Genomic DNA, 26,831 nt, shown 5'->3' on the forward strand with positions numbered 1-26,831 from the left:
TGGGGGAGGGGGAAGCCTCCCTCCTTTCCAGCTCCATCCCAGCGCAGAGGCTGGGGCACATCTCCACCCCCCCCCCCCCCCCACCCTTCAAAACCCTGTGAAGAAGTGCCCGCCCACCCAGCCCGGACTGGCACCTCAGGCTCCCCACCCTCTTGAGCTTGCACCTGGCCTTGCCAGTGGCTGCCGCTCCCCTTAGCCATCAGCCCACTGGCACGGGAGGAGAGGAGAGGAGGAGGGAAGCTGCAGGTGCGACTCTGTCGGGTTCAGCCGGCCTGCCTGAAAGCTCTCCCCGTGTGCCTCCCTGCCCTGCCTCTGCCAACGGGACCGGCCCCTGATGCGCCTTTGTCTGGGTTGCCACCAACTTGGGGAGGTCAACACCCAGCTGACTGCCAAGGTCTCAAGCAGTAGACGCCCCGTGGTCGCCATGACAAAGAGGTCATGGAGGGTCAAGACACCGCCTCTGGTTGAAGCAGGTGCTGTGGAAGCAAAGGGACCAAAGAAATGGTTACGTCCAACAGCCATCTAACTCCACACATGGTGTGAGAATTAGTCGTTGTTAGAACCGAATTTAGTACTGGTGTGCCCCATTTTAAGCAGACCCCCCAAATAGACTTACCACATTGATAAGTTCACTTTACTACAGAGAGAATGCACAAAGATTCTTGAAATAAGCAAAATATTTTGCACCTCATAGTACGAAACGTTTAAACATCGTTAAAAATAATCCAGCCCTCACAGGGGTTCTGAAGCTTTCCTTGCTTTACCATAAAAGTAAAAAAAAAATAAAATAACATTTCAACAACACTCCTTTCTGGACAAAATTCTTTCTTTTTAAATTTTATTCAAGTAGTAAATACATAGTTCATAATGTATCCTTTTTTTCCTAATAGGTGTGTATATCATTGGTATAAGATATACATGTGGTATATAATTGTTGTTTTGATTCTACTGTTGATACTATTATAGATGTCTCCCATTTCCCCCCCTTTACCCTCCTCCACCCAGCCCCCCCCACCTCTGGCCATCACCACACTTTTGTCTATGTCCATCCCTCTCCCCTATGACCTCTGTCAGTCCCTCCCATCCTATATAATAAAAGGCTAATATACAAATCGACCAAAAGGTGGAACAACCAGTTGCTATGATGCACACTGATCACCAAGGGGCAGACACTCAATGCAGGAGCTGCCCCCTGGTGGTCAGTGCGCTCCCACAGGGGGAGTGCTGCTGAGCCAGAAGCCCTGAGCTGGTCTCACTGCTGGCAAGTGCAGCAGTGGTGGCAGGTGCCTCTCCTGCATCCGTAGCAGAGCTAAGGATGTCTGACTGCTGGTTTAGGCTCACTCCCCCTAGGACATCCCCTGAGGGCTCCCAGACTGCAAGAGGGCACAAGTCAGACTGAGGGACCCCAGCCATATGCACATTGGGGGAGACCAGGCTAGCAGGTGAGGGCCATTAGGGGAAACCCAGCAGGCAGGCAGAGGAGGTTAAGGGTGATCAGGCAGGCAGGGGAGCTGTTAGGGGCATTAGGCAGTCAGGCAGGTGAGTGGTTAGGAGCCAGTGGTCCTGGATTGCGTGAGGGATGTCCAACTGCCGGTTTAGGCCCGATCCCCGGGATGGGCCCTAAACCAGCAGTCGGACATCCCCTGAGGGGTCCTGGATTGGAGAGGGCGCAGCCGAGCTGAGGAACTTGCACGAATTTTGTGCACTGGGACTCTAGTATCTGATAAGAGAATAATACACAAAATATATAAAGAACTCGTGCATCTCAATAGCAGAAAAACAAACAATCTGATTTAAAAATGAGCGGGACAGCTCATTATTGATGTATAAAAATGTCACCGATTTATGAATATTAATTTTGTATCCTGCTACTTCACTGAATTCGTTTATTAGTTCCAGTAGTTTTTGGGTGGGTTCTTTAGTGTTTTCTATACATGGTAGCATGTCATCTGCAAATAATGACAGTTATACTTCTTCCTTCCCAATTTGGATGTCTTTTATTTCTTCTTGCCTGATTGCTATGGCTAGAATTTTTAATACTATGTTGAATAAGAGTAGTGAAAGCAGACTTCCTGCATTGTTCCTGATCCTAAGAGAACAATATATCACATGATTTCACTAATATGTGGAATCTAATGAACAAAATAGAATAGAAACAGACTAATAGAAACAGGAAACAGATTGACAGCTGTGGGGGATGTGGTTGGGGGTTGGGTAAAGTAAGTGAAAGGATTAAGAAAAAAATTTCTAGGTACCAGTATGCTGATTATCAGAGGGAAAAGGGGTAGGGGCAGGTAGAAGAGGGTAAAGGAGGGATAAATGGGGATGGAAGGAGACTTGACTTTTGGTGAAGAACACAAAATACAATATACAGATGATGTATTATAGAACTGTATACCTGAAACTTACATAATTTTATTAACCAATGTCACACCAATAAATTCAATAAAAATATATGTTAAAAATGATCAGGAGATCTGAACAGATATTTCTCTAAGAAAGGCATACAAATGAACAACAAATATATGAAAATGTGCTTTACATCATTAATCATAAGGAAAATGCAAATCAAAACCATGATGAGATACCACCCCATTCCTGTTAGAATGGCTAATATAAAAAAGACAAAAACTAAGTGTTGGCAAGGATTAAGAGAAAAGGGAACCCTTGTCTACTGTTGGCGGGAATACACATTGGTATAGCCACAATGGATAACAATATGGTGGTTCCTCAAAAATAAAAATTAGGGATACCATATAATCCAGCAATTCCACTTTTGGGTATTTAATCTGAAAATAAAAGAAAATATAAATTCAAAAATATATATGTATTCCAAATTCACAATAATGTTCATTGCAGCATTATTTACAGTGGTCATCTTGGATAGACAATTTTAATAATTATAACTTCCAAATGTTTTGGGGAGGGGTTAGGAATGGTCCATAGGACTGTTCTTATTAATTGAAATTCACTCTTAGCTTTAAGTATATCTATATGTTGATGATTCTCAACTTGAATCCCCAAGCCTGACCCTTTTCCTGGTTTTTAATCTCATCTACCCAACTACCTGTATTATATATGCAATTACAGATTTCAAGGAAGACAGAATTCTTGGTTTCCTTTCAAGAAATCTTCCTTCAGTATACCTATTTCAGTAAATAGCTCCACCAATGCTCAAGCCAAAAATTATTGAGGTCACACTAAATTTTCTCTTTTCTTTTATCCCTGACCCCCAACCCCAAGTCCAGAAATAAGTTCTCTTGACTTTCTTTTATCCTTAAAGACATCCTGAACCTGACCACTTTTGAACTGCTTCCACCACTGTCACTCTAGTCTGCAGGACGTTAATCTCCCACTTGATATTGTAATAGCCTTTTAGTTGTTCTATACTCTTTTCTTTACCAGAGTGAGCACTAATTTAATTTTCCTCCCAACCTACTCCAGCTATTGCAACAAACTGCCACCCAAGGTAGTTGGTACTTATTCCTCTCTGCTTATCACACTTTTCCCCTAGATATTTCCATGGCACTCTCTCTCATTCCATGCAGGTCTCCCTTCCAATGTCATGTCATTTGAGAGACCTTCCATGATCATATGATCTAAAGTGGCAGACACTTTTCCTTATCACTTCTTTTTACTCTTATTCTCATTTATTTTCCTCATAGCACTTCTTTCTAGATGATTTGTGTTGACTGCCTGCCTTCCAGAGAAGTATATATTGTCATGAGGACAGGAACTAAATCTGTCTTGCTTATTGCTATATTGCTGGCCTCCAAAACAGTGGAGGCACATAGTAGGTATTCATTTTTTATTGAAAAAACAAATGAATGAAAGAACCATAGTTCACAACACCAAACGGAGACATTGGAGTTAACAGATAATTAATGACTTTTGGGAAGGAGCTTCTATTCAAGTGGAAGTTCAGTGATCTTAGCTATTATTTTCATATTAATGGAATACACTACTTAAACATATTTATGAATGCCATTTCCCTAAAACTGTGGTCAGACAGTTTAATCCTATCTAATAATAGACAAACATGGTAATTAACCATACCTCCAACATGCTTCCCATTGGCTAATCAGGGCAATATGCAAATTAACTGCCAACTAAGATGGCTGCCGGCAGCCAGGCACTGAAGCGAACAGGAGGCTTGCTTGCTCCAGTGAAGAAGGAAGCCAAGGTTCCCCGCCTCCCGCTGCTGGGCTCTGAGCTTGCACTCTAAGAAACATTGTTACAAATATAGAAGCTAAACAAAACCCAGAAACCTGCTTTCAGCCAGCAGGACCGCAACATTGTCTCAATTATAGAACAAACGCAGATCCCTGCTTTCAGCAGCCGAGGTCTCAGAGCTGCAGCTGGGCCTCAGAGCTAAAACTGGCTCTCAGCTCCAGTGACAGTCATAGAAGGTAAGTAAATCCCAGAATAAAAAAAAAAAGAAAAAAAGGAGAGGTTGGAAACTTCAGTCACCCGCCAGCCTGAAAACGGCCGTCAGCCCCTCACCCAGACTGGCCAGGCACCCCAGTGGGGACCACCTCCCTGAAGGGGGTGTGACCAGCTGCAAACAGCCACCATCCCCTCATCCAGACTGGCCAGGCACCCTAGTGGAGATCCCCACCCTGAAGCAACAAGATGGTGGCTAATTTGCATACTGAAGGCGGGCAGCAGCAGGCAAGGCTGTCTGCGGTTTGGGACTCAGATCTGTGACCCTGCCGGGCGGGGGCAGTGCTTGAGGCTGTCTGCAGTCTGGGACCCGGATCGGTGACCTGGCGGGCGAGGGGCAGTGCTTGAGGCTGTCCGCGGTCCCGGGACCCAGATCTGTGACCCTGCCAGGCGGGGGGCAGCACTTGAGGCTGTTGGCAGTCTGGACCCGTATCCATGGCCGGGCGGGGGGCAGTGCTTGAGGCTGTCCATGGGACCAAGACACAGATCTGTGACTCTGCTGGGCGGGGGGCAGTACTTGAGGTTGTCCGCAGTCCCGGGACCCGGATCCGTGACCCTTCCTGGTGGGCGGCAGCTTGCACAGGGGCGGGTCAGCCTGGGTTTGGGCAGGGCAGGAGGCCTGGCTTCCGCCCAGCCCCAGTCACTCTGGGCAGGTGAGCAGCACAGAGAGCCTCTGGACAGGGGAGGCAGGCTGGCGGAGGGCAGCCTGTACTCCCCACATGGCTGTGGTGACAGCTGTGAGCGCGCCAAGCAGAGCCTGCAGGCTGAGCTGAAGTAGCGCCTGCAGGCCATCAGTGCCCAGGAGTGGCTGCACAAGGTCCGCCTCCTGGCACAGAGGTGCAGGATCACAGGGACAGCCACCATGGTGGGCCAGACTGACCTCCTCCTGGCTACACCATGGGAGTTTTTGGATCTGCAAAGCCAGAGGCCTCTGGTGTGCACATCCCCCCTGGCGTGCGAACATCCCCCAGCACACTGTCACCCTCCCGCACCTGCAACAGTTGCAAACCCAGGCGTGCACAAGTTCCCACCGCACTTCCATCAACCCAACAGGCCTAAAACCCCCACAGGATGTGCACACATCCCCTCTGATGCGCTCACGTCCTTTAGAGAGTGTCTGGGTGTTCTGGGTGCTGAGGGTGGGCGCCTGTGAGATGACAGTGAGAGGGCGGAGTGGTGATGCCCTGTTTCCACGGAGGCCAGTGCAGCTACGAGATCACCTCTGGGGGGTTAATGCAGGTGCTGAGGCAGGAGCAGGTGCAGACAGACACACCTGGTGCGCGCGGGCGGCCCTCGCTGAGGTGCCTTCAGTCAGCGTTCAAGATCAAGAACCCAGAGGCAGAGAGGAATTCCATCCTCTCAGTGAAACAGTGGGATAGTCAGGGCGACTGTAGAGGAGGAATGTGCACTTTGGGTGCCAGCACCCATGAGCGAAGGCTGCCCTGACTGAGCCTCACTTGCTTGGGGCCTAGCGCACTCCTGCCGGGCAGCGGGTGACAGGACGTGCTTTTCCGAAATAATGAGAGAAAACGTTGATTCTCCTGCTGCCCACGAAGGTGGAAAGTGAAGTGGGGAGACACGTGGGGAATGAGCGAGGTTCCCTGTCTGGGGTTCCAAATCTGCTGTTGGTTTATTTCACCGCTGACTAGAGATATACAGGGTGTCCCCCCAAAATGTATACACACTTTGAATACCTACTAATTTCAATGGTTTTAAGCATAAGAAAGAAAAAACAATGGAGCTGTTATCTGTTAGAAGTGTGGGCACAAACAGGCAGTTGGACATTCCCTGAGGGGTCTCAGATTGGAGAGGGTGAAGGCCAGACTGAGGGGCCCCTTTCCCCCCCCCCATACCCCAGTGCACGAATTTCGTGTACCGGGCTACTAGTGTTATTATAAACTTCCTTACAATACAGAAAAAAACATATCATTTGGAAAGTTTGGAATATTTTAAAAAACAACTATAGTAAGGTATAATTGAGATCATTGAAATATTGAATTGCACATGTTGAAAGTGTGTAATTTTATCAGTTTTAACAAGTGTACATACATAAAAATCCATCACTCCTCTGTTTTCACTTAGATTATAGTTCAGTCTTGGCTCTGCAGTTCAATAGCAGATGATCTTTGGAAAATAATTTAACTCCAAAATTCTGTTTGTTTATCTGAAAACTGGTGATAATAATAATATTAAGATACATTTAGTGTTTGGCAAATAATAAGCATATTATAACTTCTAGTGCTTTTATTTTTACCTAAGTAAATAATACCCAAAAGCTGCTTAAAATATTTTAAATTGATGTTGCTTTTCAATAAACTCAAAACATATATTTTTCTGGGCTAGGTGGGGAATTTAAATTTGTCAGAAGCAGGAATAGGGGATTTGTGAAGACAATGGGCAACTAGAGAGTAGATGCTCAGTGATGTAAAAGCTTTCAAATTTAAAATTTAAGAAAAGAAGAAAAGGAATTATGATGGCCCTACAAAACAAATCCACAGGATGTATTTAGCCACAGAACATAAGTTTTTTACCCCAACATTGTGAAGTTAGGGAAGGAGCTTCAGTTAGAGATTGACATGATTTAGTTTATGTTTTACAGACACAGTTGATTCTGGCTGTTTTAAGAAGAATAGATGGGAAGGGGGCAAGCAGAAAAGCAATGGAACCAATTAGGAAGCTATTATAACAACAACAATTTACATAAGGGAATAGGTTGGTTTAGAATAAATGAATAGCATAGATTGAGAGATGTGGATGAATTTGAGATGTGTTCTGAAGTTAGAATAGACATTTCTTTGTATGTCCACATTAAAAATTGAATTTTCTTAAAAGTTTTTATAAAGTCACTTAAAAAGGTAGTGATTTTAAAAATATATATTTTATTGATTTTTTACAGAGAGGAAGGGAGAGGAATAGAGAATTAGAAACATCGATGGGAGAGAAACATCGATCAGCTGTCTCCTGCACACCCCCCACTGGGGATGTGCCCACAACCAAGGTACATGCCCTTGATCAGAATCGAACCTGGGACCTTTCAGTCCACAGGCCAATGCTCTATCCACTGAGCCAAACCGGTTACGGCGGTAGTAATTTTTTTTATTTGACATTGACTCTTTGATTCTCCCAGTTATGTTTTTATATGAAAGTCTTATCTAAAATGAGCTGGATTAGTTTGTGCTACCGCCCAGAGGGAAGTTGGCACACTGCCAACGGGGCTGGGCCCCATTGACTTTCAGTTTCCTTTTCTCTGATCTCTGATGACTCTGCTATTGTTTTATGCCTGCCTCCCTGCCCAGACAGAGCAACTGCTCTCAGCCTCAGGCCCTGTACGGATTCTACAAACAGGTAAAAGCCCTGCTGCTTTCCACTTTTCCTAGCCACTTGTAAACTATAGCCTTTTAAAAAATCTTTCTAAAAATAATAATTTAGAATGTTTTTTTTCTTGCTATCTGTCCACCCTCGTTTACACATTCCATGTGAAATGTAGAGTAAATAAGAGGCATAAATGCAAGGTTTGTGACAGTACATATTATCTGTTTTTCAATACTTATGGAAAATATGTTTGATTTTCCACTAGGTTGAGAAATATGGCTACTCGTTTGACGTGGATACAAGAAAAGAAACTGCAAAACCTTGTGAAAGGGAAGCTTAGCCTTCTTTATAAGGCTAGTGTCCATGGATTTGCTGATAACAGTTGGCATTGGAGATGCTGTAATCAAGGACCCACTCTAATAGTGATTTACAGTTCTGATCATGTTTTTGGTTCATATATACCCCAGAATGACAAAAATAATACCGGAGTTTCCTGCTTCCTTTTTGCCTTTGAAGAGACTAAAATTTTAGGATGTGAAATAGGACCAAGGAATTTGAATGATTATTTTTATCACTATAATAATAAATTCCGGATTGATCTACGAGGAAAAAAAGTGACTATGAGCTTAGATATAATTAAAAAATTAAAACTATCTCAACATCAGACAATATCTTTTGAGGAATGTGAAGTTTTTCGATGTGAAGGTAAGTTTGACTACATAATCTTAGAGTTCTGTTCTGCATGCTAACCTATTTCTTTAAGGAAAAATGACCTTTCACTTGTCCTTATTTCTAGGCAACTCAGACTGAAACCTGGCCACTAATTGATGGCTAAGACACAATCATAGTCTAAAGTAGCATATGCAGAGTTTTTTGAAATATGTTTGTGGGGAGGAGGAGGAAATGTGAAAGGAGGAGAGAGAGAGCGAGAGAAGCAAATATAAAGATTGTGAGATTCTTTTGGAAAAAAAAACAAAACCAGAGCCTGAGCTTCTATTGATTGGTACTCGATCTTTTCTGATGCAGGTTCCCATTATATCCAAAGACCAAAATTCATTTGCCTTTTTTCTAGTTAAGAAGATTTAAATTGTTTCCAACCTTTGCTGCTGTAAACAATGCTCCTGTGATATCTTTATGCATAAAGCTGTGGACAAAAAATACTTTAGGGTAACTTTCTGGAACTGGAATTGTTGTTTAAGAGTTATTTACATTTAAATTTTGATAGACTTTTCAAAAGCTTCAGTTGTGTATATTACCTCCAAGAGTGTTAAGAAATGCCTATTTTCCTACATCCTTTGCCAAACTTCAGGAAATTTGCCAATTTGATGGTCAAAAGATGGTATTTCTCTCTCTCCCCTTAACTTTCATCACTAACAAGTCTATGTGTATTGTTTCCTTTTGGAGGTTAAAATTATTTGAGAGAATGCTTTTTAAATTTCCAAGAGTTTGCTTTTTTGTTTGTTTAACCCGTTCTTTTCTAGTTTTACTATGTTATAGTTATTGAATGCAATCTTTACTATTTCTACTTCTTGTAATTTAAAGAGGTTTTCTTTGTAACCATACATATAGCTATATTTATAAATGTCCCACACAGTATGCTTATTTTTTAGAGAATTACATCATTACACCTAATTATTTCAATTTTAAATCCACCATAAAAGAGTCTCCCTCTTAAGCACCAAAAGAATTCTGGGCCTGAGTCTCATTGGTACAAATGAAGTCCTCAGCCCACCCCTGAACCTCTCACTGTGCTCTGCTTGAATAGGCATGAGTCCCACATGCTCTTCTGAAGTCAGGAATGAAATTATAAATCCCAGAAGCTCCGTTATTGACAGTAACTTTTGGAAAAAATCTTGTGCCTGTGTTTTTTTTTTTTTTTTTTTTTCCATGTGTGTGTCTGAACATTATCCCTTTTAGACATAGGGCTATGGAGGAGAAATTAGAGCATTCCCAGTCTCTCCTTGCCTGTGCATGCTTCTAGGCCTTGCTTCTCTGATTCAGAAAGAATCCCCGCCCTCACCTTCCATGTGGGAATGGGCCACACACTATTGCTGAGTAATTGGGTAAGAAACAATCTGCAGACATGATAGTCTTGCAGTGCTCACCTTGCCTTTCGCCTCTTCAAATGAGGTGATGTTCAGGATATTTGCCATAATTTTCTTCAAGTGCTTTGCACTATAGTGCACTGTTCTCACAAAAAGGCTATTTTGGTATTTTTTTCATTCAGTCCGCCAACCATTCAACAACTTGTAACCTTCATTATTCTTTAATTATTTCCTCAGATTTATTGGACACAAGGAAGATGAAAGGGGTTGCTGAGTAAGTCAGTGTTTTTAAAGTTCTATTATTCTGTTCATTATCTTAAACTTATAGGTTCTGTTAATAAAATTGGTAACACAAATTATGACAGATAACTTGTGGATCGCTATCCACAAGAATAAACTATATAATTATAAAGCTATTTGATAATACTAGTGTTAAAACCAAAAGAACACCACCAGAGGGAAGACATTTCTAATTTTTGATATACTTGAAGGAAAATAATTATTTGGCTGTATGTATACATTTTTATGCTAAGAATTCTTGCAGTTGCATTTTCAACTCTTTTAGATACTTGCTATGGAAGGGGTGGTTGGTAGATGGGGAAATAACCTATTATGAATTTCAAGAACATGGTAGGAATGGTTTCCTTCCATAAACTTCAAAAGTCACAAATTATGTTGTGGTTTTGAGTTTTATTATTCACTAGAGGCCCAGTGTTCCCTAGGCCTGGCTGGTGATTAGGGCCAATTGGGGCCTTCTAGCTGCTGGTTGGGGCCTCCCTTCCCCAGCTGCCGGCTGCCTACCGGGGCCTCCATTCTTTTCACGCTGCCCCCTGGTGGTCAGTATACATCATAGCGAGTGATCAAACTCCTGGTCTCCTGTCTAACTCCCAAGGGAACACTTGCATATTAGCCTTCACACACACACACACACACACACACACACACACACACACACACACACTGGAGGCCCAGCGCACGAACTTCATGCATGGATAGGGTCCCTAGGCCTGGCCTGAGATCAGGGCCAATCTTCCCTGGCTGCCGGCAGCCAGCAGCTGGCCCCACCCCCTGGCACCACTGCTGGTTGCCCTTTGTGTGTGGGGTGACCAGTGGTGTGATTGGGGCCCAGGCGTCTCCCATGTCTGCTGCTACCGTGCCCAGTTCCTGGTTCCCTATCCGGCGATAAGAACCTGCTGGCCGGGCAAAGGGCCTGAGATGTTGGCCGTTCCCGCCCGCTTGCTGGCCCCACCTCCTGCTGCCACCAGTCACCCTCTGTGTGTGGGGCAACTGGTGGGGTGATCGGGGCCCCAAGGCTGCCCACATCTGCTGCCACCCACTCCTGGTTTCAGTTTCCCATAGGGCAATTGGAGCCTGCCAGCCTGGGGGGGAGAGACAGAGAGGTTGGCAGGCAGGCCCCTATCAGGCAACCAGGGCCTGTGGGCTGGGGGTAGTTCCAGCATTGCACAGTGGGATGCAGAGAAGGGGGTCGAGGACTTGAAAGCCGCAGCTGGCAGAGTCCCACCTCCCACTAAGGCTGGCCCCAGAGGAGGATGGGCAGGGTTTTCTTGGAAAGAAAATGAACCAAGGTAGCTGGGGGGGGGGGGGCGGGGGGGGGGCGGGGGGGGTGTTTCAGGCCTAGCAGGTGCATCCCCAGGGGTCCTTTTCTCTCTCTGGGCCTCATTGTCCCCTTGTGCTCACTGTAGGGGACAGTGAGCGTCTGCCCCCTGGTGGTCAGTGTGCGTCATAGCCGACTGGTTGTTCCGCTGTCCAGTCGATTTGCATATTATGTTTTTATATAGAGAGATCATTTATTTTCATGTTTAACGTAGTTGATATTGAATTAATTCTAAGTTTACATGGTCTGCTTGCTTAAATCTGAAAGATTTTATGTCCGAATGGCCTTAGTTAAAAGTGTAATTTTTGCTTTTTTTTCTTTTACAATAGGATTTAAGGTAGGATAATTTTATGTCTTCTTATATAAGAAAGCAAATTGATCATCAAAAATGAATAATAATGTGTAAGGAAAGAAAAGAAATTCAAGGAAAATTGATGCTAAGGTCTTGTGATTTAATCTCAGTCAACTGTTAAAATGGTCTTGTCTAAACAGGCTCAGGGGGAGCTTACTGTCTTCCATAAGAACTTACAAACCATCTAGGGACCTGGTTAACCAAATACGAATTCTGCTCCTGGGCCCGATTGGAGCAGGGAAGTCTAGCTTTTTCAACTCAGTAAAGTCTGTTTTCCGAGGCCATGTAACCCACCAGGCTTTGGTCGGCTCTGACAGAACTGGGATATCTGAGCAGGTGAGTCCATTCTAGGTCACTCAGCCTTTGCTACTTTGTTCAAGTTAGATTTGAAAAGTTTTTTTTTTCCTGATCAACTTCATTACATGTACATACACTTCAACTATATATAAATAAAATGAACTCCTAAAGTTCCTTTCTTTCTCCTTTGCAGTACAGGACATATTCCATTAAGGATGGGAAGGATGGCAATTCCTTGCCATTTATTCTGTGTGACTCAATGGGACTGAGTGAGGAAAAAGGCCTGTGCATGGATGACATACCCTACATCTTAAAAGGCCATGTTCCTGACAAATACCAGGTATAATGTGACAATTATTGAAGAGTTATAATTGATATTTAAAATGTTTCTTTTTATCCACTATTAGGACATAAGACTCTAGTCTAGTTAGTGCATCAGCATTTATTTTCTGAAATTGCATTAAAATTTCATACTCAAAGTTGTTCCACATCTTCACATATCCAGTGTTCTTATCCAGAAACACAGTATGTTTTATATTAATTTTTATATTAATTTATATTATATTCATTTTATTTTATATTCTTTTATTCTTTAGCATAGAGCTAAATGAATATATATATACACACACACACACAAATATATATATGATATGTATATCTTTTTTTTCACAACATACAAATCACAGATTTTTATTACTAAAGTCCACACACATTATTAAACATAACTGTAATATCCTTATCACATCTGGATTATTCTTTAATTTTTCCTTAAATAATTATCAAATATCACCCAAACTGGACAAATTTCTAATTGTCTTATAAGCACCATATTATGCATCTTTTAGAACAGTTTTAAATAATGATTCAAAAAACTTATTCAGCCTCTTTTAATTGTAAGTTTTGCCTCTATCTCTTTTGGCATTTTTACTTGCAATATGATTTTTAAGAAATCTATTTGGTTATTCTATAGAAATATACTTTCCCATAGTCTAAAATTTGCTGTTTTCATCACTTGATGTAGTTTTATTTTTTAAGTATCCTGAAAATTGATAGATAAATATAGACACAGATTCAGATTCAGGTCGGCTTCATAAGATGGTGTTGTGCTCTTCCATGAAAGCCACCCAATTTTGAACTTTCTCACTTTTGTAATATAGGTTTCATGAACATTCAACACCTAGATACTTTTATTTATTAGGGTATAAAAATAGTGATATTCTATCTCTATCATTGTTTCATTTCACATGTGTGAAAGACAACTTCCCCTCATCCACTATTTGATTACTTAGTGGTACAGTTAATACCGTTAATATAGGATGGTCAGGATATCTGCTTGATTTTTTTTTTATAAGCTTTTGAAATAATAAGTTGGTTTCTTTACATCTGCCAATGTTTACCAGTGATTATTTTATTATCATATGAACTCATGAATTGAACATATTTGATGTGTTTCAATGCACTGTAGTTTATCTACATAAAGATATCAAATGTAACATCTTTGACCACTAGGAGTTGCTACAATTTGGATTCTGAGTTCTGTTGACATAAAAATCTCCTATATCTCTTGAATTCTTGTATGGCTATAAATATAAACCATATTTTGTATATTTACAGTCCAGATTTTGAGTCAGTTATTTCTCTAAGATGTATTGGTTTGGTTTGGGTCATTAGAACTGTTCACTGCTATTTAGTGGATTGTTGGTTCTTGCTTTTTTTAGTGGACAAATCTAAATATAGATACAGGACTATATAGTTTTTACTTAATCTCTTTTATCTTGCATCAGTATCTGCTTTATCTGAACAGAAAATCTCTAGTCTCAAGGATACCAGAGATGACAAAATATGTCACAACTCATTTGCTTTATATCACATAATATTCACTGTAATCTCAGAAATAATTATCTAACACTACCATGAATGATCTAATCATAATTATATTTAATATCAATAGAATAAAAATAACCAATAAACATTGGAAACAATTTTAAATTTTTAGCAGATTTTTTATATTGTGTTTAGCACATATCATGTAGTAGGAGTACACAACAAATTACTGTGTTTTAAAGTCAATCAGACATAGTTTCTTTCTGTGTATATATGATCCCAGTTGGATGCAAAAGTTCACTCATTTAATTCAATTTAGAGATTGCTTTTTAAATTTAATTTTGTTTTATATTTATATATGTTTATAATTTATATGGTTCTAAAGTCAAATTTACAAAATAAGGTATATTCAAAGAATCCATCTTCCTTCTCTGTCACTTCAAATGCATTTCTCCCTGATTCCTATAAGTGTCCATATAAAAATTTATGATTTACTTCCATTTTTTAATATATTAGAAAATACAGATTTGTGGTTCCCTCTTTTTTAGAGAAGTGATAGAACACTATATGTCATTGATGTAACATTATTTTGCTGCTACAAATAGTCCTGAAGTTAATAGCCATGTACATACATTTGTGGGACAGATCGCCAGCAGAGGATTTCTAGTTTCAGAGTAAATGCATCTCATTTTGTACCACTTCCCCCCTTGCATTCTGCCTGATGATACCAATTCCACCTTTGCCCACATTGCTTCTTCTCTCTAGGATACTTTCTATCATATTCTTATTCCCTTATTCAGATGAACTCACCTGTGTTATTTTTGTTTTTGTTTTTTACCTTTCTATGACATGTCCCTTCTCAGAAGCTTTTTCTATGTGAAAGGACTGCTAGCTACTTGCATAATGACGTCTTCTCTACCAGATTGTTATCTTCATACTATTAAAGACTTGTTTGTTATGTTCACTGTTTTATTCACTTGCACAGTGCCTGATACATAGTATGTGCTTATAAATATTTCTTGAATTAATATGTTCCTTTATCTTTACCAAACAGTTTAATTTCATGAAACCAATCACACCAGGTCATAGTAACTATATTGACTTCCCATTGCTGGAGGACAGAATCCACTGTGTGGCATTTGTGTTTGATGCCAACTCTATTGGGCAACTCTCTTATGAGATGGTAGCAAAGATCAAGAAAGCTCGAAGGGAGGTGATACAGTGTGGTGAGTCTTATTCCACTGTACTTCTAAGGCTAACTGATTAGACTATATTGTAGAATGGATTTGAACAGGATGAAGAACTTATGAAAATGAATATTTAAATATTCCCTGGCCCATCAGTGTGGTTCATTCAAATCAAATACCCACTAGCTGTATGTCTTTGTGCAAGTGATTTAAACTTTCTATGCCACAGTGTCTTAATCTATAAAATTAGTATAACAATGGAGGTTTTAATGTAAGGATTAAACAAATGAATATATATGTAGAGTTTGTACAGTCCTCACTGCATCCTAGCATGCATTTATTTACCAACAGTCCTAGACTTCTCCTTGGGCCTTAAAGGATTAGAAAGAGGTAAACACATTTTAGTAAGAAAAAGAGAGGAAAATAAGATGCTTGATAAAAAGAGGTAGCATAAAGGCTTTGGAGAAGGTAAGCAGGATTAGGGAATTAAAGTGCCCCACACTGCCTTTTCTTTCCTTTCCTTTCCTTTCCTTTCCTTTCCTTTCCTTTCCTTTCCTTTCCTTTCCTTTCCTTTCCTTTCCTTTCCTTTCCTTTCCTTTCCTTTTCTTTCCTTTCCTTTTCTTTCTTTTCTCTTCTTCTTCTCTTTTCTTTTCATATATTTTTATTGGTTTCAGAGAGGAAGGGAGAGAGAGAGCAAGAGACAGAAACATCAATAATGAGAGAGAATCATTGATTGGTTCCTCCTGCATGCACCCTACTGGGGATGGAGCCTGCAACCTGGGCATGTGCCTTGACTGGGAATCAAACCATGATCTTCTGGTTCATAGATGGATGCTCAACCACTGAGCCACGCCGGCTGGGACACAGTGGTTTTTGTTGGCCTTATTATTCATTTTGTTTGGGAAAGAGTCAGTTTATCACAGATTTGATGAAGTTAGAAGCAGGGAGTGATTGCCTTACTTGCTCACTGAAATTTAAAACCTTGAAAGGGTGGTGTGCAGAGATGTGCCTGCTACCATTGTGATATAGGAGAAGTTTATTTGCAATATTTCAACATATTCTGTTTCCTTGAGGCCTCTTCTCCATCTTGTTTATTAGAGCCTTTTGGCCTTTCTATAGTTTTCATAAAAACACAACTGTTGGGTAAGATATAAAATCAATCCTCAATACTGTAGCATAAATTTTAGTTACCTCTTCGAAGAGGTGGTTTCCTTTGAAGCCTGACTTCTTACCATGGGAGGCAATGAAGGGACTTACTATGTCAGGAAAATTCCAGGTACCAGTAAGTAGTTCAGAGGGATTTTTTTGTGTGTCGAGGGGTGGGGAACCTCCCCAAATTTCTGAAATTGTTCCATAGTTAGTCTATTGCATAATTGATAGCTGATTAACTGAAAATAATACTGATGCTGCCTATAATAATAAAAACAATATCTATCTATCTGGCATAGGTGTGGTACATGTGGTTTTACTCACTTGTGTGGATAGCATGGATCTGATTACGAAAGGAGACCTTATAGACATATACAAATGTATGCCTGTGAAGCTCAAGGTAATGAATGCTGTCATTTGTAAACACATTTTCTGGTATGTCCCTATAATCACATGATATTACTTTGTATAAAAGTAAAAATAGATACGTGTGAAGTTTAAGAATATTTGAAACAATTGCTTGGATAATTCAGACTTATTTTTTAAGTTTTAAATATTAAGTATTTATCTTTCTGCTGACAGATAACTTATATTTATTACAATTTAATTCAATTAGGTTCAATTCAACAAATATTTGTTGATTACCTGCAATGATTGAGCCAGTGTGATAGTCTCTAATCAGATACACAGATAATTGAAATAATTTCCCTGTGCTAAAATGCTTGCAGCTTTATAGGTGGAGGTGAGGGGATAGGGGAATTAGAGGAGAAAAAGTTGACAAAAGAATATGGCATGATATGATTGTGTATAATAAATATCATGAAATAATGAAAAATAAAATGCGGTGAAAGTTTAGATGAGGAAAATATTGAGCTAAAGGTCAGGGGGGAAATTTTTGTTACTGGGGTGGCACTAGGAAATGGCTTTTAAGGTGGAGGAGTATTTTAGGGGGAAATATTCAGGCCAAGGGGACAGCATAAGTGAATTCATCAATGCAGGAAAAAGCATTTCAGGAGGCATAGAGTGTTCAGTTTAATGGAGGGCTGGATCACTGTAGGGAAAGGTAAAGTGAGAAAGAAAACATTTGTATGAGGTGATTTTACTTAATTAGGTGCATTATGGGGAAGCATAGCAACTTTTTAAAAGAGTAATGATGTGAACAAAGTCAGCTTCACAAAATTTAATCTGACACCTATGTGAAGAATAGAGTTAAAAGGAGCATGAAGGTGGGAGCATCAGTTGGGACAATATAATGATAGCTAATATTTGTTAAGCACTGATTAAGTGATCGGTTTTTTTTTAAAATATATTTTATTGATTTTTTACAGAGAGGAAGGGAGAGAGAAACATCGACCAGCTGCCTCCTGCACATCTCCCACTGGAGATGTGCCCGCAACCCAGGTACATGCCCTTGACCGGAATCGAACCTGGGACCTTTCAGTCCGCAGGCCGACGCTCTACCCACTGAGCCAAACTGGTTTCGGCCGGTTTTCTTATTCAATACTTAAAATAAGCTGATGAGCTGGGCATTGTCATTAACATATTTCAGTGGTTGGCAAACTGCGGCTCGCAAGCCACATGCCGCTCTTTGGCCCCTTGAGTGTGGCTCTTCCACAAAATACCAAGTGTGGGCGCGCACGTTTAGTGCGATTGAAACTTCGTGGCCCATGCGCAGAAGTCGGTTTTCTGCCTGGGCGAGTCTATTTTGAAGAAGTACTGTTGATATTTGGCTCTGTTGACTAATGAGTTTGCCGACCACTGTCATATTTGATAGATGAGAAAACATAAGTGCACAGAGAAAAGCATTTGCCAATGCTTATTGACAGTGCTAAGAGGGGACAGAACTCTATATTAATCCCAGGCAATCTGGTTGCACAGATAAACTAGTCTAAGCAACAATTAAACATCAGCACTGTATACTTGAAACTATTATAAAAGTTATCGAATGTCAGTTGTAATTGAAAAACAAAATTAAAAAAATAAATTAAATATCAGCATTAAACTAATAGAATCACCTTATCCTAAGAATAACTTTTAAAAGAAAACAGGGAAATCATGGACTTTAATGTAAGTATATTAAAAATGCTTCAATTTCAAAGTAGTTTATATAGAACCATGTTATCTTTAGATTTTAATTCATATTGAATCTGTTCTATGTTCTATGTATTCTAAGTGAAAATTAGCAGTGATGTTAGAACTTGACTTGGGAAGTTCTTTAGAAAAAGTACTTTATGGGCCAGATCTCTATCTCCGTTTCTCACAGTAGGAAAAAAATTGCCAAGTGCTTACCTTTGTTATTGCTTTCATAATTTATATTGACATTAAGTAGTGTTTTTCACTGTTTTGAGATTTCTGGGTTTCAATTTCTATATTTCAGCAAGAGGAAGTCCACAAAAAACTTGGATTTGCTCTTTCTGACATCTTGGTGGTCAGTAATTATACCTCAGAGTGGAATCTGGACCCTATAAAGGACGTCCTGAACCTCTCTGCACTGAGACAGATGCTGTGGGCAACAGATGACTTCTTAGAGGATCTGCCTCTTGAGGAAACAGGTAAATGCATTTGGTGGTAGAGAAACTTGAAGATGTCTGCATTGTGGCTACTTCTTGCTTGGATCTATTGGGTACCTGACAATTCTGTGTCTCTGTGAGTTGCTGCCCTGTGAATAATCCTGCCCTTTAGCCCATTGGTGGGATATGTTTTCCCCCTCATATTTCTTGATCCTTCCACCCCCACCCAGGGTACAACCTAGAGCAACGGTTCTCAACCTGTGGGTCGCGATCTCTTTGGCGGTCAAATGACCCTTTCACAGGGGTCGCTTAAGACCATCCTGCATATCAGATATTTACATTACGATTCATAACAGTAGCAACATTAGTTATGAAGTAACAACGAAAACAATTTTATGGTTGTGTCACAGCATGAGGAACTGTATTTAAAGGGCCAGAAGGTTGAGAACCACTAATCTAGAGGATTTGCACTACTTTTCCTCCCCTGGTCTTGTTTTAAAATGAAATTTTTGAAATGATGCAGCTCATCACGCCCACTGTCTGAACATCCCAAGCTGTATCCTTGCCCTCATTTATCAAAATGTACTTCTTTGCTTGGGACCTAGAACTGGATTGGATCAACAGTGTTCCTCATCAGACATGATCTTTGCTTATTTGGCTTTTCCTTGAGACCTTATGCTTCTGTCTCTTTGACTTGACTTTGGAAACTCTCCCTCCTTTGAGTCCTCTCAATGCAGTGTGGCTGGTGCTAGGTAGAGAGAAGTGCCTTTCATATGCATGCCTCAGATTTGAGCATTATGTGTATTCTCTGTTACCAATCTGTGCACAATACACACTGCACTGTTCCAATCAAAGTTGAGATAGAGTTTCAGTTTATTCTCAAATATTATTTTAGTTCTGGGAAATCAAATTAGAATGTCATATCCTCTCTAGTTCTCTCATTCACAAGCTACTGGGAAACACTCAAACTATTAACTTCGCTGTCCTGACTCTGTGCCATCTTGGTTTCTCCATTTCTTCTCTCCTCATGGTGCATGCACTTCCAAAGTCAGGATTAGTTTAGACCCTAGTAGGCCAATGTTCCTCTTCCTTCTGGTTGCATTTCCTAAATAATGTATTAAGAATATTTTGTCTCTCTTTTCTCAGCTATCAGAGGAAAGCACTAAGTGTGCTAGAGAAAAAATAAATATGTGAACCCTTCACATATTAAAACTTATCAGAGAAGAGAAAACGTAGAAAAGTGAGAAACCAGGAAAAAGACAAGTAGATGAAGATGAAGGGGTGTATTTTACTTATGGCTTGGATGAAGATGCACAAAAAATTTATAATACATATAAATAACTTGGAACAGCTGAATTTAAAGTTGTAAAAAACAATCATAATCTTTTTGGGTATATGTTCTATACCTGTGAAAAATTAAAGTTTCTTCTTATAAAACCTGTGTGTGTGTGTGTGTGTGTGTGTGTGTGTGTATGTGTGTAATTTTGGAAAAAGTTTATTTTGATACTAGTGACTCGGTGGATGGATTTGTGCACATTGAAAGGAAATTAATTAGAAGGTGGCCAGTGGGGTGGGACTGGGCGAGATGGACTGAGTGAGGTCCCTCCAGCAGGTGGGGTCCCTCGGCCTGGCCTATGGGGATTGGGCCGAAACTGAGTCTCCAATATCCCCTGAGGGGTCCCGGAGTGCGAGAGGGCACTCTGCAAAATTGCTGTCATACAGGGTGGGGAATGCAAATACAAGTGTGCAGTGAATCAGGTTCAGGGCTGACAGTGCCCCAGCAACAACATAACCCATGGCCAAAGGCAGAATCGTGCAGCCTTATGAGGAATCAGGCTCCCTCCTCTCTGGTTTTGGGGTGCATTATTCAAGAACCACCACTGCCAAGTCAATGCAGCATAGTAGCTCCTGCGTTGAGTGTCTTCCCCGTTGTGGTCAGTGAGCATATAGTAATCAGATAGATGGAGGGAGGGACATTTAGCATATTAGCCTTTTATATATAAACTAGGAGCCCAGTGCACAAAATTTGTGCACTAGGGGATGTCCTACTGATGGCTTAGGCCCACTGGAAGCGGGCCTAAGCTGCAGTCTGGCCTCCCTCTGTGGGAGGTGACCTGGCTGATCAGGGGAAGGCGCCAGGCCCATCACCCTGCTGCTGCAGCCACTGCCAGTCACCGCAGCCACCAAGGTGTTTTCATCAACACGGGCTCCAGTCCCTTCACCATGAAAAAATGGAAATTTCTTTAGGCATTTTCAAGATGTTTCTTTCATAGGATATGACATTCCTTTCTTCATTTTTATCCTCACCTGAGGATATGTTTCTATTGATTTTTAGAGAATGTGAAAGAGAGAGGAAAAGACAGAGAAAAACATCAATATGAGAGGGGCACTTTGATTGGTTGCTTCCTGCATGAGCCCTGACCTGGGCCCAGGCCAGGGAGGAGCCTGCAACCTAGGTACATACCCTTGATCAGAATCAACCCGGACCCTGCGGTGGGCAGGCCGAGCCTCCATCCACTGAGCCAAACCGGCTAGGGCAGGATATGACATTTCTTAGCCCTCCAGCAGCAGACCTTTCTTTTTTCCTCCAGGAGTGAGGTGGAAAAACCCTAGATCACCTTTTTGGATTCTTATTACCCAAGTTACTAAGAACATTACCAGTGGTGTACAGGGAACTTTGCCAATGAGCTGTCAGAAAAGGTGTTTCTCTTGCAGCTCACCTGCACAGGCAGGACTGCTGGCAAGCCTAGGCTGACACACTCCCTGTCTCTGGGCCTGCTCAAGCCTCCAGTGTGGCTTGGGCAGGGCCCCCCAGTTCTGCTCAAGCCTCTGCCAAGGCTTGGGCAGGACCCCCCGGCTCCGATGAAGCATCTGCCACGGCTTGGGCAGGCCCCCCGACCCCCGCTTTGATCAAGCCTCCTTTGTGCCTTGGGCAGGGACCCCCTGGCTCCGATCAAGCCTCTGCTGGGGCTTGGGAAGGGCCCCCCCGCTTTGATCAAGCCTCCTTTGTGCCTTGGGCAGGGACCCCCTGGCTCCGATCAAGCCTCTGCCATGGCTTGGGCAGGGCCCCCTGGCTCTGATCAAGCCTCTGCCGTGGTTTGGGCAGGATCCCCTGGCTCCAATCAAGTCTCTGCTGTGGCTTGGGCAGGGCCTCCCACTCCTCTTTGGCCCTGCTCAAGCCTCTGTTGCCCCCCCCCCCCCCTCCCGCCAACCATGGCGCCAAGGCCCATAGGCCAGGAGTGGTCAGGGGTGTTCTTGGACCAAGGCTGCTTAGGGCCTATGCTGGGGCCTGCAGGCTCTGAGCTGCCTGGGTCCCTAGGATGTTCCCGGGACCTAGGCCACTGGGCAACTGCATATGCAAATTAATCCAATATCTTTGGTGGGTTAGTTTGCATACTCACTCCTGATTGGCTGGTGGGCTTGGCTTGTCAATTTGCATGTTTTTCTTTTATTAGATAGGATGACTTTTCAGCATCTTTGGATCTTTACCCATGTCATCCTGTTTTTTGCCTTCTTATTTTATTCCTAAAGTATCTCATTGGGTCCTCAATTAATGCTTTATTCTTTAACCCAAAGCCATGTTTTGTTTAATATCCAAGCCTCTCTTGCAGGATGTGGCTATTAATATCAATGAATTCCATAATACCACAGCTGAAAGAAACTATTATTTGATTGCTCTGAAATTACAACTATTTTAGTTATGTGACAAAACTCAACCTGAACTACATGAATAAAAAAATTAAAAAAGAGGAATATAGTATTGGATTAAGGAACCAAAACATAGAAAAGGCTGGGGTTGAACTGAATGTGCCTCAGAGATGGTTGAATCTAGGGATTCAAAAGCTACTCTCTCTTTTCTCTCTCTCTCTCTCTCAACAGCAAAAGATTAAACAGCAAAGATTATTCAAGCAGAAATTGAGTTTAAGATATCAGAGGATATACATGTGGCAAACCATAGGCAAGTCTGAGGAGACAAAAAAGAGGTCAGCTTTTATTGAATTTAAGGAGAAAATTAGGGAGAGGTTGTGATGGTGTCTTATTGCTGGCTGGTAGTCAGCTGCCTGCTGTTGCTCAGGAAGGAGGCTAGGCAGCTGGTTACTAAGGAGGCAAACAGGGAGGGAATCTCCCTTCTTCCTCATGCTTGTATAAGCTGCAGGTGCTGGTTACATAAATGGTGAAGGGTGAGTGTGTGAGAGCTCTCCCTTCATGGCTTCCTGAATCCATTTTTCATGAGGGTTCCATTTTCACATTTCCTCCCTTCTGATCAAGATCTTTCTTAGAAAGCATTGGGATCAAGAGTCAGGTTTGTCTGTATTTAGTGGTTTTGTTCATTGGTGCTAGGAAGGACCTTTCCTGGTTGTCATGTCCCATGTCAGAAGAAAAGTACATAGTGATTGGAAACCATTTAAGGCCACATTTGAATAAGAAGGAAGGTAGAAAAGGAAACTCTTAGGCATTTCCCACTCAGTGTTTATATCTTGCAAGTATCAGAGATCATCTTGAAGTGTTGGGCTAACATCATCCTATTCAGTGTATTGTTTCTACAGAGATTGGATTAGCAAACAGGCACAGAGTTTAAAAATGATTACACACAGCCCAGTCAGCATTGCTCAATGGTTGATCATCGACCTATGAACCAGGAGGTCATGGTTTGATTCCCGGTTGGGGCACATTCGGACTCGATCCCTGATGTGAGGCGTGCAGGAGGCAACCGATCAATGACTCTCTCATCATTGATGTTTCTATCTTTCTCTCTCTCTCTCTCCCTTTCTGAAATCAATAATGTGTATATATATATATGCTATATAATGATTATATACACACACACACACAATGAGGAACAGAATAATAAATCCCATTTGTAAAATGGTCCTAAACCCCTAAACCAAAAGCCCAAACCTAAAGGTAACCAGCTAAATAGATTCAAAGACCAGGAGTCATCAGGTAAAGATTGTTGCAACCAATTGGCTTATTGTCTAATTTTATGTAGTTAAGTTTCTACTTTCCCAGAGGAATTTATCCAAGTGCAACAGGTAGTTTTTGCTATTGTACATACACCTCTTAAGTAAATAATAAAAGCTATTTTATGGTGTAAAACTAGTTTGATTAAATAATCGGCAGCTATTTCCTTGGTGGTGGAACTGACAAGTTTTCCCAGTCTCAGAGAGAGACTTATGATCATAGATTCACTGGCATGTACACCAGCAAGAGGGAAGAGTACTCTCCCTGTGGAGACAAGTCTGAATACCTCTTGAAAGTTTCCACTTGAGGTGGCTGTGAAGGTCTGGTGCAGAGGACCAACGGGAGGATGAATGGGAGACCTCAGATTTATTTTGGATGCTGATACGAATAATCAAGTTTCTAGTGAGCATTGGCCTCTGATCTGCCAGCTAGCTAGGCGTTCATAGGCCCATTGAGAGTGTCATTTGTCACAGACAAACCAGGTAGTGCCCATAAGACTACTGCTATGGATTCATCAAAGCAGGGTGTGGGGGACTATGTGTGTAGGAGCCTTACTTTTGAAGTAACAATCAAGGGGAAATTGGGTGAAATTAGCAGTAGCATTAGGAATGAGATAAGCAAAGGGGGAAAAAAAGATATGCAGGCTCCATCCAGTGATCTTGGGAGTACTCTCTGTATCAGATGATGTTTGCTTAAAGTTTAGGAAACTTTAGTTTTAGATCATTGGTCAGTATGCAAGTCTATTCAGGTGTTGGAACTTCCTTCCTGGGTGATACATGAATCCCAAATCAATTCCTTGGAACATGGAAGGAAGTCTTTTGGGAGGTATCTTTTACAATAAACAAAATCTCCAGGCTGTAAAGTGTGTTGTTTGAGGTTTTCACTATGAAAAGATTGCTCTACTAAAGCCTGGTTCTTTCCAGTGGATGCTTGCTTTTATTAGTTGTGGATCAAAAGAGGCAGTCATTGCTCAGCCGGGGGTAGCTCAGTGGCAGAGCATCGACCTAGGAACCAAGAGGTCACCGGTTCGATTCCAGGTTAGGGCATATGCCCAGGTTGCAGGCTTTATCCGCGGTGGGGGACATGCAGGAGGCAGCCGATCAATGATTCTGTCATCATTGATGTTTCTGTCTCTCTCTCCCTCTTCCTTCCTCTCTGAAATCAATAAAAATATATATTTTTTAAAAAGAGGCAGTCATTAGATGCATGGGGAGCCCAATAGTTATTTAAAAATGTATGAGCTCCAAAGGGGTTGGATCTAAGTTTTAGAAGGACTAACAGCAATGCCAATGGCCAAGGCATTTGGAGGGTTTTCATAAATTTTGCCAATTGAGTTTTGATGATGTGGTTGGTTCGCCAACTAGTAGGATTGGGAAGATTGATTAAGGGAATAGAGATATCTGGAGCACTGAAGTTTATAACAGTCCATTTGCCAACGGACTGTTTTTTTTTTATAGTAATGAGAGAGGCAAGTAGGTTTTGTATAAGGGCTCCAAAGCTGAAGATTAAAAACCTTAGTGTTTTGTTTGTTTGTTTTTAGTCATCTGAGGTACAGACAAGTTGTTTTGCTAGACTGATAAATCTGGAGTGAACATGGTCTCCCATTCTCCCAAATCAATAAAACTAGAACTCAAATAAGAAGCAGAACATTGTCAGTTCCCGAAAGTCCCTTTTATGCTACAGTCTAGTTATTGCCTAGGATATTCACTATTCTGACTTCTAATTACATAGATTACTCTTGACTGTTTTTATCTCTTATACAAATTATTCACTATTTTTTTTTGGAGTCTGATTTTCATGTGATCGTGTATTTACTTGATTAATATTTTTGCACATAGATAAAGATCAGTTATTCTCATCTAAACTAGCATTGATGGGCATTTGTATAGTTTCAGCTTGGGGCAATTACAAATAATGCTACTATAAACATTCCAATACATGTTTCTTTGGAAGACATGTAGAAACATTTCTGTTGGGTATATATCTAGGACCAAATTGTTGTGTAATATAGAATGTACATGTTTAGCTTTAATATATATTGAGAGTGTACAGTACAATATACAAATCTTGTAACATAGAAACCCACAACTGAAACCTATATGTTCATGTTGACCAATGTGAACCCAACAAATTTAATTTAAAAAAATAATAATATATATTAAGAATTTTTGAAAGGGCATTTGAAACATATTTTGTACCATTTAAAATGTAAAGAAATAGACTTTTTCAAATTTTAAAAAATATCCAGAAATTAACATATTTAATTTCATATTTTAGTGGTTCAATTGCTTTACTAAACCTTGAGTACTAAATTACTTTTACAGATCTAATATCTTTACTTCAAAATCCCAATAAACTTAAAGTTATTCTAAATTTCAAAATCTATAACATGATTTTAATAAGATTTTAACTTAAATCCACAAGTTCAAATTAATTACTCAATTAGATATTTTAAAGGAGAGATATAAGAAATTTGATCTTTCAGCAATAAAAAGAAGGGACCTTATATTTTGTTGACTCTTGCTACCTATGCAACTACCCCAAATTATTATGTCCTAAACGAGAATTATTTCTCATTATCTGTGTCTGAGGGTTGGATGCAGGTTGGTTATCCCAGGATGGGCTTAGCTAAGGGGTTCTGCTTCAGGCCACTGCTATTGGAATTATTTGGTAGTGGCTGTTCCACTCTACAGGTGCGCATTCTGAGGCCCAGATTGAAGGAACAGTCACCTAGTGCGGGGGGTGGGATGGGGGTAAGGTTTCTTGTTGTGTGGCAGAACTGCAAGAAGACAAGAGGAACCATGCAAGGTCCCTTTAAGCCTAAGCTTTTGACTAACACATCATCACTTCTGCCCACCTGCCACTGGCCAAAGCAAGTCATACGGGCAAACCAAAATCAAGGAGTTAAAAAATTCCACCACCCACAATGAGGTTGGGGCTAGTTTGTGAATGCAGAAAGGAATGAAGAATTGGGACCAATAATGTATGTCTATGTCTATCTATTATATCTACATATATGGTAACAAGTTATACAATTGCCTTCTGATTTGTTTTCCATTCTATGTCAAAAGAAAGTCAGGCTTAGTTTGCTTTCACATGGGAACAACAACTGTATATATTTTCCATTCTCCTTCA

At 41.0% G+C, this 26,831-nt stretch overlaps 1 protein-coding gene across 1 annotated transcript; it reads left to right on the plus strand.

The window, feature by feature from the left end:
• The first annotated feature begins 7,708 nt into the window (after window positions 1-7,708).
• Window positions 7,709-20,165, plus strand: IFI44 (interferon induced protein 44). Its single transcript, XM_070405456.1, has 9 exons — window positions 7,709-7,788; window positions 8,021-8,460; window positions 10,038-10,074; window positions 11,908-12,103; window positions 12,258-12,404; window positions 14,943-15,114; window positions 16,524-16,624; window positions 18,602-18,776; window positions 19,881-20,165. The coding sequence occupies exons 2-9, from the start codon at window positions 8,031-8,033 to the stop codon at window positions 19,898-19,900; spliced, it is 1,278 nt and encodes a 425-aa protein (XP_070261557.1). The 5' UTR covers window positions 7,709-7,788; window positions 8,021-8,030; the 3' UTR covers window positions 19,901-20,165.
• Window positions 20,166-26,831: the final 6,666 nt, after the last annotated feature.

This window comes from Myotis yumanensis, unplaced genomic scaffold, assembly GCF_028538775.1.
Source record: "Myotis yumanensis isolate MYYU_CA2020_CCGP unplaced genomic scaffold, mMyoYum1.0.hap1 SCAF_2, whole genome shotgun sequence".
Lineage (NCBI taxonomy): Eukaryota > Metazoa > Chordata > Mammalia > Chiroptera > Vespertilionidae > Myotis > Myotis yumanensis.

Coding starts and splice junctions, on each gene's coding strand:
- IFI44 (XM_070405456.1), top strand. CDS start 8,031: ATGGCTACTCGTTTGACGTGGATACAAGAAAAGAAACTGCAAAACCTT. Junction 15,115..16,523: donor AAGGGAGGTGATACAGTGTG/GTGAGTCTTATT, acceptor TATCTGGCATAG/GTGTGGTACATGTGGTTTTA. Junction 16,625..18,601: donor GTATGCCTGTGAAGCTCAAG/GTAATGAATGCT, acceptor TCTATATTTCAG/CAAGAGGAAGTCCACAAAAA.